The 18,836-nt window shown below is 37.7% G+C and overlaps 4 protein-coding genes across 9 annotated transcripts; 3 read left to right on the forward strand and 1 right to left on the reverse strand.

The window, feature by feature from the left end:
• Positions 1-157: 157 nt before the first annotated feature.
• LOC135165915 (probable cytosolic Fe-S cluster assembly factor AAEL012261) lies at positions 158-2,189 on the forward strand. Its single transcript, XM_064127718.1, has 5 exons — positions 158-358; positions 436-531; positions 682-1,307; positions 1,412-1,827; positions 1,895-2,189. The coding sequence occupies exons 1-5, from the start codon at positions 293-295 to the stop codon at positions 2,134-2,136; spliced, it is 1,446 nt and encodes a 481-aa protein (XP_063983788.1). The 5' UTR covers positions 158-292; the 3' UTR covers positions 2,137-2,189.
• A 28-nt stretch (positions 2,190-2,217) lies between these two features.
• Positions 2,218-4,747, reverse strand: LOC135165919 (josephin-2-like). Its single transcript, XM_064127722.1, has 3 exons — positions 4,571-4,747; positions 3,824-4,038; positions 2,218-3,632 (listed from the first exon to the last, which is right to left on the reverse strand). The coding sequence occupies exons 1-3, from the start codon at positions 4,598-4,600 to the stop codon at positions 3,176-3,178; spliced, it is 702 nt and encodes a 233-aa protein (XP_063983792.1). The 5' UTR covers positions 4,601-4,747; the 3' UTR covers positions 2,218-3,175.
• Positions 3,944-9,482, forward strand: LOC135165913 (GTP-binding protein 1). 2 transcript variants are annotated; one of them, XM_064127713.1, is made up of 9 exons: positions 3,944-4,082; positions 5,347-5,732; positions 5,865-5,976; positions 6,173-6,532; positions 6,698-6,850; positions 6,934-7,183; positions 7,261-7,405; positions 7,771-8,231; positions 8,613-9,482. In XM_064127713.1, the coding sequence occupies exons 2-9, from the start codon at positions 5,634-5,636 to the stop codon at positions 8,914-8,916; spliced, it is 1,884 nt and encodes a 627-aa protein (XP_063983783.1). In that variant the 5' UTR covers positions 3,944-4,082; positions 5,347-5,633; the 3' UTR covers positions 8,917-9,482. The 2 variants fall into 2 exon arrangements, with proteins under 2 accessions (XP_063983783.1, XP_063983782.1); XM_064127712.1 differs by lacking the exon at positions 3,944-4,082 and adding an exon at positions 4,814-4,952.
• Positions 9,483-10,027: 545 nt separating this feature from the next.
• Spin (spinster) lies at positions 10,028-18,800 on the forward strand. 5 transcript variants are annotated; one of them, XR_010299595.1, is made up of 10 exons: positions 10,028-10,598; positions 12,743-12,939; positions 13,376-13,731; positions 13,872-14,003; positions 14,278-14,539; positions 14,677-14,775; positions 14,989-15,175; positions 15,796-15,890; positions 16,020-16,159; positions 17,970-18,800. XR_010299595.1 is itself a non-coding variant. In XM_064127716.1 (9 exons), exons 1-8 carry the CDS (start codon positions 10,400-10,402, stop codon positions 15,846-15,848), a joined length of 1,485 nt encoding a protein of 494 aa, XP_063983786.1. In that variant the 5' UTR covers positions 10,028-10,399; the 3' UTR covers positions 15,849-15,890; positions 17,970-18,800. The 5 variants fall into 5 exon arrangements, 3 of the variants coding, with proteins under 3 accessions (XP_063983786.1, XP_063983787.1, XP_063983784.1); XM_064127716.1 differs by lacking the exon at positions 16,020-16,159; XM_064127717.1 differs by lacking the exons at positions 16,020-16,159; positions 17,970-18,800 and adding an exon at positions 16,557-16,674.
• Positions 18,801-18,836: the final 36 nt, after the last annotated feature.

Genomic DNA, 18,836 nt, shown 5'->3' on the forward strand with positions numbered 1-18,836 from the left:
CGGCTCGAAAGAACCATGGGGAGCTATCTGTCGTCCCATGCTTGAACTAGTACCATATTTTCAAAAATGGTCGGTTCTTTTAAGAATTATCCTCCGATTGGTAACTACTCTGATGATAAACGCCAACCAAGGGACTAAAGCCTATGTATACATACCCACATATGTACGTAGGTAACAGTGACCAACAATAACAACAGAAAAAATCCAATAGCAAGAAGTTAAATAATTATTTTTCCCACAACTATTAACAGTTTCAGTTGAATCAGGTGTTGAAATCTTTTGTGGAACCATAATGGCATCCAGGTTCAGTGGTGCCCTACAAATAACGAGCCTGGATGATTTTATAACACCATCACAAGTGAGCTAACCTCAAAAAAATTTTCATCTATCATTTAATTTACATTTTGAATATCTTTGTGACTTTGTCTCCACCAGGAATGCATAAAACCAATTGAGGTTCTGAAATCAACCAGCAAAACTGGATCTAAAATCAAAATTCAGGATGATGGGGCTTATGTGGAGCTCAATGAGGTGACAATAATTATCATTAATTATTTTATGGCCTTTATTCATACAACAAATAACGTTAGAACATCTGTAAAATTTAGCAAACCTTCTCCCATCAAATTCCCTTAAAAAATACTAAAATTTCCAATCAACCAATCATTCTCTCCCGCTCAGAGAGGATCAGAAAAATTACAGAAGGTGGAAATTACCCTGGCGGATTGTCTCGCCTGCTCTGGATGTATAACCACAGCCGAGAGTGTCCTAGTGACCCAACAGTCCCAGGAGGAGCTTCTCAGGGTCTTCCAGGAAAATCAGGCCCTGAAATCCCAGAATGAGTCCCCAAAGCTCATAGTAGTGAGTCTCTCAGTCCAGCCAGTCCTCTCCCTCTCTCAGAAATACGACCTCACCCCCGAGGACACCACCAAACGACTCTCAGGGTACTTCAAATCACTGGGTGCAGATCTAGTCCTGGAGATGTCGGCAGCTGAAGATTTCGCGCTTCTGGAAGCTGCGAAGGAATTTACCGAGCGATTTAAGACCCATCAGGAGGGGTCCAAGGGACAGATTCCCATGTTAGCATCCTCATGCCCAGGGTGGGTGTGTTATGCTGAGAAGACTCATGGCAATTTTATTCTGCCGTTCATCAGTGTCACCAAGTCACCTCAACAGATCATGGGATCTCTCGTCAAAAATTATCTTGCGGAGAGGAGGTCTCTCTCCCCGGAGAGGATTTATCACATTACGTTGATGCCCTGCTACGATAAGAAGCTGGAGGCCTCGAGGGAAGATTTTTATGACAAGTACTTATCACTACTTTTTAATGTGACAAATGCAATCACCTAATTTGCACAACGTGAGGTACAGTAATAAATAATCTGATTTGTTCACGTAATTTCATCGACAGAACGAAAGACACCAGAGACGTCGATTGTGTGATAACGAGCATAGAGCTCGAGCAGATGCTGGAGAATCAGGGGAAGAGTCTGACTGATGTAGCCCCTGCAGTCCTGGACAGACCCTTCGTCACCGAGGAACAATCAGAAGTGGATCTCTGGTCACACAGGGGCTCCGGCTCAGGCGGATACGCGGACTTCATCTTCGAATATGCGGCGAAGAATCTTTTCCAGATTTACGATTCTAGACTAGAACTGAAGAGTCTGAGAAACCCGGACTTTCAGGAGGGTGTGCTGGAGAAAAATGGTGAAGTCCTCCTCAGGTTTGCTGTGGCCAATGGCTTCAGGAATATCCAGAATCTAGTGCAGAAACTCAAGAGGAATAAGTGCACTTATCATTATGTGGAAGTGATGGCTTGTCCTGCAGGTGAGATTTTTTTTTGTGTTTTCATTTTTTTATTCTTCGGAAGCACCTGATTCTCCTATTTTCACAGGATGTCTCAATGGTGGAGCCCAAATTCGTCCCCAGGACGGCTCACAGCCGAGAGAATTGGCGCAGAGGCTGGAGCAAATATATCACGAACTTCCAGAGAGCAAACCCGAAGATAATAAAGTTGTTGATAATTTATATAAATCGTGGTTGGGCTCTGGACATACCGACAAAGCCTCAGCCTTCCTTCACACTCAGTACCACGAGATCGAAAAGATGAACAGTGCATTGGCGATGAAATGGTGATATTATTCTATGTTATTAATTAATAAATAATAAACAGATGGCAATATAATCTATTATTTTCAGTATAACAAATTAAACTCGTTTTTCCTCGAAAAATGAACAAAAATAATTTATTTATGAATGTAAATAACAATTAAAAAATGTCTCTGGTGTTGTTTTAATAATTAACATAAATAGTAATTGTAATGATTATAATTATTTCTCTCACATATGGACTAGTTTTACGTTTGTCTCTGTTCCATTCCCCTCGTGTTTTCTCTTAGTTTATTTACTGAATTAACTGAATTGATTGAATGAAGCCAAGCATTTTCCTTTCTTTAATTGTAGACATGAAAAATATTGCTTCAATGCTTGAAATAGAAGGCTTAATGCTATCGATAATTATTCTACGCTGTGCAGACGCTACAGATCACAAGACGAACGTTGTACTGTTGCAAAATGATTTTCATGATAATTTGGTGGATGGAAAATCGATTATCGATCGTTAGATGTTCCAAATTCAATGAAAAATCATTCGGTGTTTTCAATGGCTAAAAAACATGAATTCGTTAATGGAGATTATTGATTAGACGTCGGATTATTTACACATTCAGATGATACAAAAAATTATTGATTCATAATCCCTTGATTACTCGTGTATGAGACACGTTAGAATGAGCGAAGTATTCAATAGGGAACTTGCCTAGGGTCTTAATTTATCAATCTCCAAGAAAGATTGACAAAATAAAGAATGACAACAAAATTGATAAAGCATTGATAAAGAATTAATTCATTAATTGATGAAGGAATGGCAAATTAAGGTCGGGTTGGGCAAAGGGAGTCTTCATCGGGACCTCAAGAATATTTTTTCGAGGAAAATTTAGGACAAATGTCGGGGGAATGTCGGCGGAGAGGAAAAATTTGTCAACCGTCCATCTTTGATCAAGTACATCCAAAAGTTCCCTGGTCGCTTACTTTTACAAAATGAACAATCCAAATTTTTGAATTTCACAAACTCCATCACTAAATCTCCCCCAAAAAATGTGCAAAATGATAAAGATTATCTCGTATTATCATTGACAATATTATCGTTATCCACATCATCCTGGGATTTTTTATCAAGCTCAATGTCTGTACTGAGTCCATCCTCAATATACCTTATTTCATCACTGTCAGTTGTGAACATTTTTTCACCACTGTCACCCAAGTTATCATTACAATTATTCACTTTGATCAGCCATTCCTGACTGCTTGCCACTTCCTTGGACACAACTAGAAACAATTCCTTCTCCTTACTCTCAATTTGGTCCTTCAGGTATGTAAGTAAATCGTCTTCCTTGCCGATCAGCTGGGGTGAATCGAGTTTTGAGTCGAGATTGTAAAAGGCACCTTGGATTTTCTTCAGAGCTATCCAATGACGTTTCTTCAAGGGTAGAAGAACAAAGCCCAGTTTGTATTCGGTGGGAACGTTGAGGATGAAACCGTCTATGTTGTCCAGACGAAGACACTTCGGATCCCTTGAGAATAATAATGCAAAATGACGTAATGCAAAAAATTAGCTAATTTATTTTTTAATGTAATCTACTAAATTTTATTGAAGAATATTGTTTGTTTGAAGATCAGGATATCAGGGTTTTCAATTAATGAGTCTAGATAATGTTTGACAGATAGCACGACCTCGGAAACAAATTAATAAAAATCCTTTCACCTTCTCTTATCAAACCAGATGGCCTCGCATCCCTTCTTTTGTAGTGCAGCCATGATAACATTGATATCATAATTCCCCAGTCCCAGAAGTGACTTGTGAGGATTAATCCAGACATCAGGACTGAGACCGTAGCAGATCTGGTCCAGCTCTTGTTTACTGAAGCCCCTCTCCTGAAAGAGGTTGTTCAGGGCGTGCAGGGCGCACAGCTCCTTCACCTGAAATCACGAAGACACCCCCCAGACCCCAGAGATCCGTCAAAGTGAGCTAAACAAACTCAGTCGAATCTTGTTTCAACTAATTCATTAGACGTCACTTCCATCCCAACCGTTAAATTCCCTCGAATAGTTTACTTCTTTATGAAATAATTATAATATGACATTATTGGCTTATAAATGGATGTCACGTTTGTGGTCATCAATTTATTATTAATTTTTCAGACCTTTAACATTGTTTTGAAATATCAATCTCCCTAACCTCAAAAATTTAATTTCCTCATAAGACTTCTAGTTGTTTCTCCGCTTCTGAATTAATTATTATCAATAATAGTCGACTATTGTTAGAGCATAGATCCAATGAAAATAGTTCTCTTAGTGTTACTTTTGTTTAGAATTTATTTCAGATTTTTATGTTAAAAATTCGTTATATTAATACAACGTTCAGAGAGCGCCATACAAATTATCCAGAGGTTCAGCCAAAACCTGCAAAAATAAACCTAGCCCTGAAAACGTCTCTGGAGGTCATCCTCACCTGTCTCTCATGATAAATCGGTCCTGTCATAGCCCCCTGACCACTAGCCACAATTTTTCCACTACATATCTCCCTCAAACTCCTCAGAAACTCTAATAAAAACCCAATTGTCACCTTCAAAAAATAATTAATTACTTCCCGGATCGTCTCCTAACGTCTCTCATCCCCTTCGGAGATCTTCCCCTATGACAAACGTCGTCAGAGACTTCGACAACTCTCCCGTTACCTCAGACAATCTGGTTAAATCCCGGGGACGTGGAACCAGGGGTTCTCAATGTTTTTCAAGGAATATTTCGTCAGTGTTTTTTCGGCAGTTGTGTAGTTATGATGATGAATTCCGGGCTCTTTCTGACGTTATATTCTTGTTGATGAACTTAATTCGGTTAGTGCAATACTGTCCTTTCATGCAATAATTGGAATCAATTGATTGAAGACAGGTCTGATTGATTGTGGGGGAAAAAATGAAGATTTTTAATTTTTTTATGGGAAATTCGTCACTTTCTCCCGTCTCACTTCTGTTTATTTTTATTCCCCCGTCTGATTTCACTCGCTGGCACCAACTTATGCCCTTCAATATGTTTTCAATATGATTTTACAACAGATTTGAGTAACAATCAATAATTAATTCATCAAGAACTCGTTTTTTCTGCGATTTTGTTAGCGTTTTTCCTGACATTTTTTCAAGTGTTATCATCTGTAAAAATATTTTTATCTGCGTTTACTCAGTGTTATCAGATGTGTCATCGTCTCGGTGCTGATTTTTGGTGGTTTTTCAGGTGGTGAGACCCCCAGGAAGTCGCGAAAACGATCAGGAGGAGGAAAATCGCGCGGACAAAGTGGCAAAACAAAAATTATCGTGAGTCGTTGGACTGTCGTTTCAGTTGTGTGATGATTCCTGGAGTTTCCTGGAGGCACTTTCTGATTATCTCCTGGGTCATTGGGGTCAGGGGAGACCCCACCGAGTGTTGATGAAGTGAAAGTAGTGAAGGGAATTTTTTGAATTCTATTTTTACAAGTTTTTGAACAGACGTTCTTGGTTTTTTGCACTTTGGAGAGGTTGAAGATGTCCGCTGCAGTTTCGGCGCCTTCCTCAGGAGGACAAGGTGGTGCGGGGGAGCAGGAACCTCCAGCTGTGCCGGATTATTCGAGTATCAGGGGAAAGGTACGAAATTCATGAATTTTCTACGTTTCAACGTTTCATTGAAAATATTCTTTGGTGAAATTGGAAAAAGTAATGAATTGATCGATTGATCAATACTGATTGAATTTACATTTTTGTTGTTGTTGGGGGTAGGACGTACTTGTGAGCCCGTCAGAGGAACAATATGAACTTCTCCTGAGGAGACTGAAGGAGAGGATTTTGGATGGAGGCAGTGAGACCATTTTTGATATTGGAATTGGTGAAGGTGAGGAAGTCAAATCAATTAACATAAATCAAAAATTAATGGAGATCTTAGCACTCGATGGAGAAAGCAATTAACGAAGGGGTGGGGGGACTAGCCCCCTCCTGCCAATTTTTATTAACGATAAAAAGCGTTGGAACTGTTTAATCATTATAAATGAAAAGATTATGCCATCGACTAAAAAAAAATCATTCCGAAGATGGATCAGAAGACGGTCTGAAATCCGACGAATACGAGGCTTCAGTGGCAACTCTCCAGTCCCTAGCAGCAACACTAGAAGCAGATTGTGTACTTCTGAGACAGAGTAAAGTCGACCAGGGTCTCACAGGCCAGTACCTGGTGAGGAGACGCCTTGACCAACAGGACTTTCTGGAGATTCGAGTGGCTGTGGTAGGTAATGTCGATGCTGGCAAATCAACACTCCTGGGGGTTCTCACTCATGGGGAACTCGACAACGGACGAGGCCTCGCCAGGCAGAAACTTTTCAGGCATAAACATGAGGCCGAGACAGGACGTACCAGTTCGGTGGGGAACGATATCCTCGGATTCGACAGTGTTGGTAAGTTTATGTAACTGATTTCTGCCGCGGGGTAGATCATGCAGTAAGGGACTCAGTTATCGGACGGTTGAGGGGAAATTGGATGGGAAAATTCCGTCGGGAAAACTCTCCGCGTTGAAAATTTGTCTAAATCATAATTATAACTATTAACATTAACTATTGAAGGTAATGTAGTGAACAAACCGGAGCACGGCTCCCTGGACTGGGTAAAAATATGTGAGAAATCATCAAAAGTGATAACATTCATCGACCTCGCTGGCCACGAGCGTTACCTAAAGACCACAGTCTTCGGAATGACTGGCCACGCTCCAGATTTCGGTGAGTGAGTGAAAGTATCACGAGTGGAGATAAAAAAAAGTCTAATACCACTCTAATCGTCACGAAATTTCGCCTTTCTCCAGGTATGCTCATGGTGGGAGCTAATGCAGGAATTGTAGGAATGACAAAAGAACACCTGGGGCTTGCCCTCGCCCTATCGGTTCCTGTCTTCGTCGTTGTAACCAAAATTGACATGTGTCCACCCAATGTTCTCCAAGAGAATCTTAGGCTACTGATAAGAATTCTGAAGTCCCCGGGTTGCAGGAAGGTTCCCGTCATCGTTAAGACACCGGATGATGTCGTTGTCAGTGCTACAAATTTTGTTTCTGAAAGGTACTCGTCTGCGTGCGTAATTCCCCGTTTACGGCATGACGTGATTGTAAAGCTCATTTGGATATTTTGGTCCACAGACTTTGTCCAATATTTCAAGTATCAAACGTCAACGGTGAGAATCTAAATCTTCTGAAAATGTTTCTGAATCTTCTGACAGCGAGAATGATAAGCCACGATGATGAGCCAGCGGAATTTCAAATTGATGATACTTATTCAGTTCCTGTGAGTGAAAAAATCTTTTCTTTTATTAAGAGGTGTCCTTTTAGTGACAAATACCTTAAGAACGATCCTCAAGGCCAACTTTGATGTTCAGACGTTTCACAGGGCTTGAACTTGAGATTTGATACATTAGTATTTTTTTTTGTGCAAACGATGCGTAGCAGACCTCATCACCACGTGATTTCTCTTGGATATCATCGAGAAAGTCTGCAATTTGCACTTTTACGTTCTAAAAATCGTTTGCGTTCACGTCAAACGTGAACTTGTTGAGGCTTATTTTCATGGTATTTTGGGCTGAAATCGAAGGGGAACCCTTTCCAAGCCCCTCAAGCCCTCAAATATGAAATTCCCGAATGAATTGCTTTCAGGGAGTGGGAACAGTTGTCTCAGGAACAACTCTCAAAGGTATTATAAAGCTTAACGACATCCTGCTACTGGGTCCGGATCCCCTTGGTCACTTCACCCAGATCGCGGTGAAGAGTATTCACAGAAAACGTATGCCCGTGAATGAAGTGAGAGGTGGACAAACAGCATCGTTCGCTCTGAAAAAAATAAAACGCTCACAAATTCGGAAGGGAATGGTTATGGTATCCCCAGCTCTGAATCCTCAGGCCTGTTGGGAGTTCGAGGGTGAAATTCTTGTTCTTCATCATCCAACGACAATCAGCTCGAGGTATCAGGCAATGGTTCATTGTGGTAGCATCAGACAGACAGCTTCTATCCTCTCAATGTCACAAGACTGTCTGAGAACTGGGGACAAGGCTCTCGTTCACTTCAGGTTCATCAAGCATCCTGAGTATATCAAGCCAGGACAGAGAATGGTCTTTAGGTAATTTTTATCACTCATTAATCGTAATTAAACACAGCGTTAGTCCTTATCTCTACAGGGGAGAGACGATGGCATTATCAGAGCGACTTCCTTTATCCAGAGTGGCCATTACAACGTCCACAAAATTTTTCTCAATTATATCACAATGTTTAGCACTTCATGAAGCGGTTGGGATCTCTCATGGGACATGCGGATGTCTTTTTCATTCTCGCTCTGATCATGACATTGTCTCGCACCTGGGGGAACACCCTTTGAGCATAAGGAAGTGCTAATCCTCTCAGAGTTCTTGGAATCCATCGATGAAAAAAGTTATACCCAAAATAAGAAAGGAATGGTTTCTGTTGGGTCTGTTGGACTTGAAACTGCGTGTTTTTCATTCAGAGAGGGACGAACCAAAGCTGTTGGCAATGTTCTACGACTGATACCCCACTCATCATCATTGAACTTCCAAAATTCACGATCAGGTAAGCCCAATAAGAATCAACAGAGTCGTCAGAACGTCCTCGATGGTGATACCAATGGAAGCTTCGATGGACAGGCCTCAAAACGTGAGAATCTACCCCAAAAGTCGGGATCTGGACCAGCTAATAAGAAGGGCAGAGGGAGGAGAGGGGGAAGGCCTCACAATCCATCGAATTCTAGTGTGCAGCCACTTTCTGAGCAGAATCCACCTGCTAAAGTCTAAATTGACACGGATAACGTCAAGATTCGATGTAAAAATTCTACAAACATAATTTGTACTGATTTTCGTGCAGCTATTTTCTAAGGAGTTCATAGTTTTGGGGGTAGTCTGGTAATTATGGTGAGTTACTGAAGTCTGGGGGAGGCCAATGGAATTTGCGGGACAAACACGTATTTGTGATTATTTTTTTTTTGATTGATAACGGAATTATTTATCTGTTAGGAATTATGGGGGAAATTAATTGTTATTTTTTGAGATTTAACGGACCTTTGGAAGGTCTACTTCGAATTTTCAAACTCTCCAGGCCGTTCAGATGTTCACCATGATGGCGGTAAAAGTTTAATAGACAAACTACAATTGAACTTTTCTACAAACCGTTTTTTTTGCTTTGTTAATCTAATACAGTTGCGCACATTAAAAACTGTATCAAAATTAATCCTCAGAAGAGTTGATGAAAATTCTAAAAATAGATGTGGAACAGTATTTTTTTAAAAAAAAAGGGATGTCATTTGTTTTTGATTTGAAGAATATGATCGTCGAATCATGATAAAGAAAATTCGTATTCAAAAGATGTTGGAGATATTTATTTTTCTAGCCTTCCCGACAAATTCCAAACACATTTTGATCTCAGAATAAACGCCCATAAACTCACTACAAATGATATAATTAGTTCTTTGCCGCAGTCAAATTTTCCCGCTCTTTCTCAGTCGCTAAAGAAAACTTTCCATTTTATCGACTTCGTTTACCCGCAAAAATTTTAATCGAAAAAAAAAATAGTTTTTCAATTGAATATTTTTGTTCAAAATTTTTCTTTATTCAGAATTTTATTTGACACTCAGCTTTTATTTATTTATTTATTTTTATTTTGGACAGATTCTGACCTGCCCCCCCCCTCCCCCGGTGGCACATAGAGGTCGTTATTTATATTGGATTTTTAATTATTCATTTAAAAATAAATGAGAAACTAACAAAATATTTCAAGCTCAGTACAAACGAACACAAACCTATTACAAACGATAGAATTAGTTCATTTTACGAAAAAAGTTTATCTGTTTGTTATCTACATACGGTTCACACACAATCACATAACCTCATACACCAATCAGACCTGGAGGACCTGGACCTACACCACAACCCTCCCCAAATACCTGAAGACTCTTTCGTCAGTGTTTGTGATACTACTCATACCTCAAGCAGCAAAGTGGGCGGGGGGATTAGTCCCTGCAATCTTGTATGGTCAACTCCTCGCTTCTGGTTCGTCAGTTCTCGGGTGGTGTGACTCCCCAGCATACCGTAATGCACTGAAGGTGTTACGAAAATATTCACCACTGAGTTATGTCACGCCTTGGCGTGCTAGTCACCTCAAGAACCCTCTCCACGATTTAATTTCCTGTTCTTATTCAGTCTCGTAGACTTTATTGAAGACAATTTGCAACGTTACTGGAGGTGGGGGCATCAATCTCGTGCTCGCGGTGTCAGTACAAGAATGGAGAACAACGGAATACCGTCTAATGTGTCTAGACAACATCTTGTTGTTAATGATGAACCTGTGGACAATGTCAGTGGTGATGGTAAACCAGTGGAGACCATGGAGAACAGGAGAATATCCAGGCAGGAGTGGGTTACTGTTGCTGTGCTATGTTTTGTTAATTTGATTAATTACATGGATAGGACTACTATTGCTGGTGAGTTTTAAGACGATTATATGTGCTAATTTTTTGGGGGAAAAGATTCTTTGATAATGAGGGCTGCTATTTTGGAGTATTTTTTGTGATGAAAGTGGGATTGCATGAGGTTTACGAAATTAATGATATCTCGTGAACTAATGATACGATTTTGATAAGCGAGAGCTGATTTTAAAGCCTGAAATAATACCTTTTCAACGAGGAAAGATTTTTTAAATTTCACTCTGCCAGTCTTGAGATATTTATTTGCAAAGCCAAACAAATTTTTTACAAAATATTCATTCGTTTGAGAGCAGTATTTTCGAAAAATAGTGTGCCTTCAATTAAGGAATTCCCACGGGAGTTTATGTGATGTTTTAATTACGGACTATCATGTTGCTGCAGAGGATGATTATGTAGCACACGACCTTGACTGCATTCAACGAATAATTATTCATTTTTCTTGAATTTCCTATCTTTTAGAGAAACTGAATTTCCGGGAATTTTATGTTCACAATTATTGACAGAATTTATTCGAGATCATGAGTAACATCATCATCATCATCTAGTAGATCAAATGATGGGCGAATTTATCTCATGAAGTGAGACAAGAAGAGATACGTTCGCAACGTCACCCTCCGAGTTTGATTCGCAATTTTAAAAGGAAGACATGTAAAACTTGCACGATGTGTTAAAATTAAGGGGGCGGGGGAGGAGACTATGAGAATAAGTCTCCATCTCTTCCAATTGGCCTTCGTGAATCTCACCACCAGCAAAAAAATTTATTCAACGTCTTAGATTTTTACATTCCTGTCTCTGTGATGGCACGTCGTCGATGATTTCAGTAGAATTGTTGATAGTGAAGAACAAATAGAATTCCCACTTTAATCTCTTGGGTGATTTAAGTTAGTGAATTAATTTTCTCGCAATAACTGCGAGAGAATTTATCTGTTTACGCACAGTATCGATATGAACATCGTTTCAAACTACGTTTTTGATATGAACTTTAATAAAGTTGTTTACAGAACAAGATACAGACAAATGATAGAAAATGCGAAATCATGATGAAGTTAACGATATCTTGTTAACCCCTGACACGATTTCCAGGAGTCAAAGATCATTTTGAAGATTAAAAATTCATCCTCAAGATGAGAAAATTTTTTTTCAATTTCACTCTGCCAATCTTCAATTATAGACGGTCAATGATGACACATTGTCGATAAGTTCATGCAATTTTCAATAATAACGAGCGAAAGAATTCTCATTTAGATTTCTCATGTCATTAATTGAACAGTGATTCACCATTCCTTGAAAATCAACATTCAGATAATGTCTTCTGGTTCTTCAGCCTGGAAAAGGAAACGGTTTTTTAATCCTGTCAGGAAAGTGAGACTTGAATTCCTCTTCTTTAACATTTAGTTCCATTTTCCTGAAGCTAAAAAATTCTCAAATACGTTCTGAACACTTTCTTTTGGCTCCTGACCCCTTTGACCCCAACATCTCGACATCCGGTGAGCGGATCAATATTTACATAAACCCCGTGGTTCCATCCCCGGCTGTATGTCAATATTTCTCTTGACGATAAGAATTATTTCTCGCTCGTCATACCTCAACCACTCCAATCTCTCGAGGTTTCCGCCAGAAAAATCACTTTTATTGTTTCAAAAACTAAAGAATAAAAAACTCTGGAGGTTGTAACTACTCCATAATGTACCCCAAATGGTGCCCCATAAATCACTGTATCTTCAGCAGTTTCCTCCGAGAAATCTAAAAATATGTTGAGAACGAAAAAATGGGAGGACATAAAAAAATCGTCCTTGACTGTCTCCTTTAGCGATTTCGAGGCCTCTGATGCAGACAAATCGGTGAATCTCAGTAGTCTTTACTCACAATCTTACCGGCTCTCTAATGCAACTATTTTTAGGCATCGGCTCCTCCCCTTCCCACCATACCCTCAAATAAACAAAAAAAAGTCCTGAAAAAATGCCCTTTTTGTCTCTAAAATTAATATCAAAAACCGCGTAAAGAGAAGAATTTATTTATTTTTTTTGAGGAGATAGACGACTTCTTGAAAAAAATGAGAAAATTTTTTTTTCGGTTTTTTATTGTTCTTTACTATTTTACACTAATATAATTTTCTAATAACGAATTATTGTTTGTTGTAGGTATGTTATCGAATATACAAGCGGAATTTCACTTAGGTAACGACGAGTCAGGCCTCCTGCAGACAGCGTTTATCATCAGTTACATGATATTCGCCCCCTTGTTCGGATACTTGGGGGACAGATACAATAGAAAAATCATCATGAGTGCTGGTGTATTCCTGTGGTGTCTGACAACTCTAATTGGATCTTATATGAAGGTAAAAATGGTCGTAAATCGTTTTAGACCGCTAGCGGAAATTTTATTCAATTGTCCAGTGGACAATTGGTGGGGATGTTTATTTTCGTTGGAAAAAAAATTAAGGGAGAGATCAATTGTGTTTGGAAATTTATGGGAATTAAAAAAACATTTCTGTAGAATTATAACGCAATAAATTTCAGTTTCTATATGTAGGAGATCGTGTGGCAAAATTGGACATCTGATCATTTTAAAAAAGAAAAGTAAATAAAAAAAGGAAAAGTTGGGTAGAAAAATATGTGAGAACTTGAATTTTTCTTTTCGAGGGGGACTGACTTGTGATTACTCGATTGTTACTATTGACAAATATGGAACATTGAAAAACACACTCGGGGGTTGATGAACAAATAATTACTATTTATTTCAGGCGGATAAATGACTCATTTTGTTCTTTTCAGACTTACGAATGGTTCCTGATTTTCCGCATGTGCGTGGGCATTGGTGAGGCGAGTTATTCGACGATTGCCCCGACGATAATTAGTGATTTATTCGTCAAAGACGCACGCTCGAAGATGCTGGCACTTTTTTACTTTGCAATTCCAGTTGGTAGTGGTCTAGGTTACATAACTGGTGGACAAGTGGCTGTTGCCACTGGTCAGTGGCAGTGGGGACTCAGGATAACCCCAGCCCTTGGTCTCATCGCCATCGCCCTCATCCTCTTCGGCGTCAGGGATCCAGTCAGAGGGGAGAGAGAGGGAGGTTCGCACATTGCAAGCACCACATGGGGAAACGATATTCGTGCCCTCGTGAGAAAGTAAATAATGTTGTTATATTTTTTTGGATAAGTTTTAACGGTTTCGCGCAGATGGTCGAGACTGGCGAGTCTTAGTGTGTCATAAAGAAAATCTGGGTATTTTCTCTGGTGATTTTTTAATAGATTATTTTTTCTTTCAGTCCAAGTTTTATGCTTTCAACAGCTGGATTCACCTGTGTGGCATTTGTTGCTGGGGCTCTGGCCCTCTGGGCCCCAAAATTTCTTGAGCTGGGGCTCAAATTGCAGAAGGAAAAAACACTAGTTGTCGATGAGTGAGTGTGAAGCATTAAAGTACCTCTTCTCTTTCAGTAAATTCAAAGATTATCGAAAATTATATAAAAAAGAGGAAGTTTTCATCATTAGACGTAAAAAAATCAAGGCGTTGTTTGACACTTTGTAAAACATAATCCACCGTTTGGGGAACAAGGTCTATAAGTTGTTTATAAGAAGGAAAAGTTTTAAACAATATCAATACATTCAGAAATTCGATTTGCAGTTTATTGGAAAAGTTGGCAACTGAACATATGCAATTTTGATATTTTCCAGTGTTTCTTTCGTGTTCGGGGGCATCGCCATGCTGGCTGGTCTTATTGGGGTCCCCCTGGGTTCCTTCATGGCCCAGAGGATGAGAATAAAATGGCATCAGGCTGATCCTCTAATTTGTGGCATTGGACTTCTCGTCAGTGCTCCCATGATTTTCTTCGCTATTATTACTTCCAGTGGAAATTCCATTGTATGTTTTATGCTGATTTTCTTGGGGCAATTAGCCTTGAACCTCAACTGGTCTATCGTTGCTGATATGCTGCTGGTAATTATTGAGTGAATAATTATGATTTTTTGTATGATTCATCAAGTTTTTACTGGGGGAATAGAAGAAGAAATTTTTTATTCGTTCATCTGTTCACTTTTATTGATATTTTGTACATCATTGACTTTTTTCCTTAGTATGTTGTCATTCCCACGAGAAGATCTACGGCCGAGGCCTTCCAGATTCTGGTGGCGCATGCTCTGGGTGACGCTGGGAGCCCTTATCTCATTGGAGTGGTATGAAATATTTTTCCTTGAAGATGCGAATTTTTCCCTGCAGTTAATTTAACTCTTGAGAAATTCTTAAAACGGTTTAAGCTTTTTTTGAAAACTTACGGAATTAAATTGACACAATTATTAAATCAACAATAATGATAGTAAATCAAATTGTTATTATTAAATTATTAGAAAATTTAATTGGCATTGATAAGCAATAATTGAATATTTTAGATGTCAGAAGGACTAAGGCCTTATCTCCTCGCTCCCGGTGAGCCAACTAATGATTACGTAGATTTCAAATGCCTTCAGTATTCCCTATTCCTGACAATATTCGTCGAGGTACTTGGGGCCCTCTTCTTCTTCCTCACAGCTCTTCATATTCAGAAGGATAAGGCATTGGTGGACCTCACAATCGCCGGTGAGTAGAAAAACATCTCAAGTCTCTAAAAATTCTGCACTGAAGTGGAAAAATCGAGTTTTAAGGGAAAACTTCCGTCTGAAACCTTTGATTACCTTGAAAATTACTCGTTCTACAAAAAAATGTCATAAGACATACTTTATTGGAAATTAAATTCTCTAGAGAATGGGTCTGATGACATTTTACGTTAGAACTACTGGTTCTCTAGATATTTCACCAGATGTGAAGACTTTAATTATTTGGAATTGAAAACTTTCATTTTTTGTGGATTATCTAATTAGTTCATTAACGGGGTCTTTAGTAAGAAATAATTATTAACATTTTTTATTGAAAGCAGTAGTTACCGAGATCATTTGGCTTTTTAGTTGATGGAAATATGAAGAATCCACTTCTCTGTTGAATTGTGACTAATCCCCTCGTATTTAATTAGTGTATCTAATACCGTTGTGTAAATCACGCAGTAAATCAGCTTTTTACGTTGCAAAATTTACAGACAGTGAATGAAACAGTTTTGTAACACTTTTCAAAATTCATTTTTGAGAGATATTCGGATATTTCAAAATTTGGAAAAAAATTCTCGTGATATTTATCATGTAATCCTCACGAATGTTTTTGCACAGTGCATGAGTTGTTACCAAGTTTGGAGCTAGTGCCACTGAAATTGGAAGGCTGAAGTTACTTGTTGAATCTGTAATCAAGTTCTCAAGATGATGTGGTAACTTTTTCAATTATTTATCGTCATCCATGGGAATTTTTAATTATTCCAGAGAGTGAGAGAGAGAGAGAAAGAATCATTTTTCGTCAGATAATTCTTTTTATAATTTTTTTTTCCATATTTGCCCAGGGTTGAAGTGTCGGGCATCATTAGTCGATGTTAATTGCATTTTTAATCGTTTTTTGGGAAGAGTGTCAATTAATTCTCTTTTTGTGGCATATATATGACTCTGAGTTTAATATGCAACCGGCTGAATTATGGGAATTCTGGTAAGAAATTATATTCAATAGTTTTCAATAATAATTTAATTCAGAGTTCCTATGAAGTTTGGAGACGTCAATGAAATTCCCATAATTCCCAGAGAATTGTAGGCCATATAACAAGAGGTCAATCAAAACTACAGCCACTGTCAAATTTATAAAGTTTTGTTTAACAACCAATACTAACCTCAATGATGCTGATTGTTTAAAATTTAATGTTATTCACTGGCACAGCAAATGCGACGTATGCACAATGCACAACTAAACCAGAATCATCATCAGTGATAAATATTATTCAATGTTTTAATGTATTGATTATAATTTGAGTGAGGGAGTTCACAGATTGCATGTAAGGAATCGTTCTTCATGATTTAAAACACGACAAAAACATGGTATTTTATTCCAGCAAATCAAAAATGTCTAGAAACTAAGAAAATTGGGGAGGCTGAGTCAACGCGTTTGTAGAAAAAATAATGTCAAGAGTGGGGGCCTCACAACAATAGTATTGTCTGATGCTGTTTTTATGGTATTTTTTTTCATTTACAATTAATTTATTTTCGTTACTTTTTCCTGCCTCATTATTCACTTAGTACAATTTTGTTGTTTTTTTTTCAAGTTTTTAGGAGATTCTGGTGGTTATTGTTGTTATTCGACATTTAGGGGGTCCTGCTGGGGTGGAGAATTGTGAATAGTCATGTTAGATTGCTAGGGAATTCGCCGCTGGCGATGAAAGATGTCAGGAAATTTAATAAAAACGGGAAATCCAGATACAACTGGCAGTTTCCTAGATTTATTAATGGAACCGAAATCCCTAGATGTTTAATGAGATTATTTAGAATTCTCTAACTCTCAGGGTCTCCAGATATTCTTGAATAATCAAAGTTCAGTGAAATTGTGTGATTTTCTTCGCTGACACGATTTTTTTTCATAATTAAATTGTTATGGACACTGGAATCTTCGAAATAATCATCAATGTGCCATTATTTTATCTCTGCCAGGTGTCACAGCCTCTTAGCTTTGCAATACCCGCTTCTAATTACGCTCCTTAAATCCCTGAATAGTTGAATATCATTTATTAACACCTGAATTGGGGTTTTGCATGATAAATTTTTAGTGCTGAATGGAAAAATGGAATAAAAAATATTAAATACTAAATATTCAAAAGATATGTATCTATTATTTAAAAAAAAATCATGCAACAACCCAATTATGATTTAGAGTGGAATTTTTAGAATTATTTGAACTAGTTCTTAGTATTTGTTTACAAATTGCTTTTTAGTATTTTGCATGAGAAAAATTATTTGAAAATGCTTTGAATCATTTGCGAATGACTATAGTCATTGGAACAATTATTCAAGTAATTATAATGAATTTTTGTCTGTTTTATTCAGGGATGGGCACGAGTAAGTATCTTGGTACTTTAAGTAGTTGACAGAATACTAACTGCTTAGTACTTGACATGTATCTGACAAGACCCATCCCTGGTTTCAGTTATTGAAATTTATTTTTATGCTCCAGAGGAAGTCAAGGACTCCAAATCTTCTGTTTCATTTATAGAATTATTTTTACGGACTCATCAAATAATTTATTAATTTGATTGACTATAAATCCAAGCTTCATTATTATTTTCTTAAATTAAACTCGATTGATTGATTAAATTAGTTTTTTAATTAGTATTGTATTAGATCATTCGATAAGTTCGTGAATTTATGGAATGACCTGAGATATTTTGGTTGTGGAATTTCCAAGAGGAATGAGTGATACATTTAACAAAAAATTGATTAATTAATCAAGTGCTTAAATTATGAAATTGTTTCAGACACAACTGCAGTTGGCACATCTCTCATCAGACCCGAGGACGCTAACAGGTAGTTACAATAACGCACTACAGTGCAGCAATCGATTAACAACAGACTGATCAATTAATTTTTTAATGCGGCTCCAGTGTGCACATTTTATTTCATTATTTTTGTCTCGAATTTTTGTGTTTCTCGTACTTTTTAGCTGAAAGCTTAGGAAAATTGAAGCTTATGATTAAGTTAATGGATAATTTTTGCCATATCTCGAAAACCATAACTTGTGGATAATCAATAATGGGGCAAAACGGATTCATGACTAGTGGATGGAATGGAAAATACTCCCACCCATCGATTGAGTCCAGGCGTCTACCTCTAGCACTGCCGGTTCTTGAGATATCGCAGAAAGAATATTTTTCTTGGCACCTAAAAATTCTTGATAATAGTAGAAATTCAGCTACTATTAAAAAAATAGTTTTCCGATTAATAAGTAATGGTTATTCTAGTAAACACCTGTGCTAGGCTGTGCAATGGTATCCATTTAAAGTTATTAGTAATCATTATCAGTCGAATATAATTGTTAAAAATTGCTCAATCGCTTGAACTTATTTCAAGTGTTTTTGAAAAGAAGAATTGAAAGAAAAAAGTAATTGTATGGTATTGCTACTATTTAAATTATATTTTTTATAATGATGCTGATTAATTGTTATTCATATTCCTTAATAATAGTTATAGAAACTTTTTTGTACATTTTCGGCCCCATTTTTTCCATTTTCTTTTCTTCGCTTTTGAGGGGAAAAAATGGAAATAAAATTTTAAGGGTCATGCTTTTGGAAATAAATGAGTAATGTTTATGATTTGTTTTTTATTTCATTTTGCAGCAAATATGA

This window comes from Diachasmimorpha longicaudata, chromosome 9, assembly GCF_034640455.1.
Source record: "Diachasmimorpha longicaudata isolate KC_UGA_2023 chromosome 9, iyDiaLong2, whole genome shotgun sequence".
Taxonomy (NCBI): Eukaryota; Metazoa; Arthropoda; class Insecta; order Hymenoptera; family Braconidae; genus Diachasmimorpha; species Diachasmimorpha longicaudata.

Excerpts from the sequence above, each read along its gene's own strand:
- LOC135165915 (XM_064127718.1), top strand. The coding sequence starts at position 293 with ATGGCATCCAGGTTCAGTGGTGCCCTACAAATAACGAGCCTGGATGAT. Across the intron at positions 359-435 it reads ATTTTATAACACCATCACAA|GAATGCATAAAACCAATTGA; the intron begins GTGAGCTAACCT and ends TGTCTCCACCAG. Across the intron at positions 532-681 it reads CTTATGTGGAGCTCAATGAG|AGAGGATCAGAAAAATTACA; the intron begins GTGACAATAATT and ends TCTCCCGCTCAG.
- LOC135165919 (XM_064127722.1), bottom strand. The coding sequence starts at position 4,600 with ATGACAGGACCGATTTATCATGAGAGACAG. Across the intron at positions 4,039-4,570 it reads CGATTTATCATGAGAGACAG|GTGAAGGAGCTGTGCGCCCT; the intron begins GTGAGGATGACC and ends TCGTGATTTCAG. Across the intron at positions 3,633-3,823 it reads ATCTGGTTTGATAAGAGAAG|GGATCCGAAGTGTCTTCGTC; the intron begins GTGAAAGGATTT and ends ATTATTCTCAAG.
- Spin (XM_064127716.1), top strand. The coding sequence starts at position 10,400 with ATGGAGAACAACGGAATACCGTCTAATGTGTCTAGACAACATCTTGTT. Across the intron at positions 10,599-12,742 it reads GGATAGGACTACTATTGCTG|GTATGTTATCGAATATACAA; the intron begins GTGAGTTTTAAG and ends TGTTTGTTGTAG. Across the intron at positions 13,732-13,871 it reads ATTCGTGCCCTCGTGAGAAA|TCCAAGTTTTATGCTTTCAA; the intron begins GTAAATAATGTT and ends TTTTTCTTTCAG.
- LOC135165913 (XM_064127713.1), top strand. The coding sequence starts at position 5,634 with ATGTCCGCTGCAGTTTCGGCGCCTTCCTCAGGAGGACAAGGTGGTGCG. Across the intron at positions 7,406-7,770 it reads ATGATACTTATTCAGTTCCT|GGAGTGGGAACAGTTGTCTC; the intron begins GTGAGTGAAAAA and ends AATTGCTTTCAG. Across the intron at positions 8,232-8,612 it reads GGACAGAGAATGGTCTTTAG|AGAGGGACGAACCAAAGCTG; the intron begins GTAATTTTTATC and ends TTTTTCATTCAG.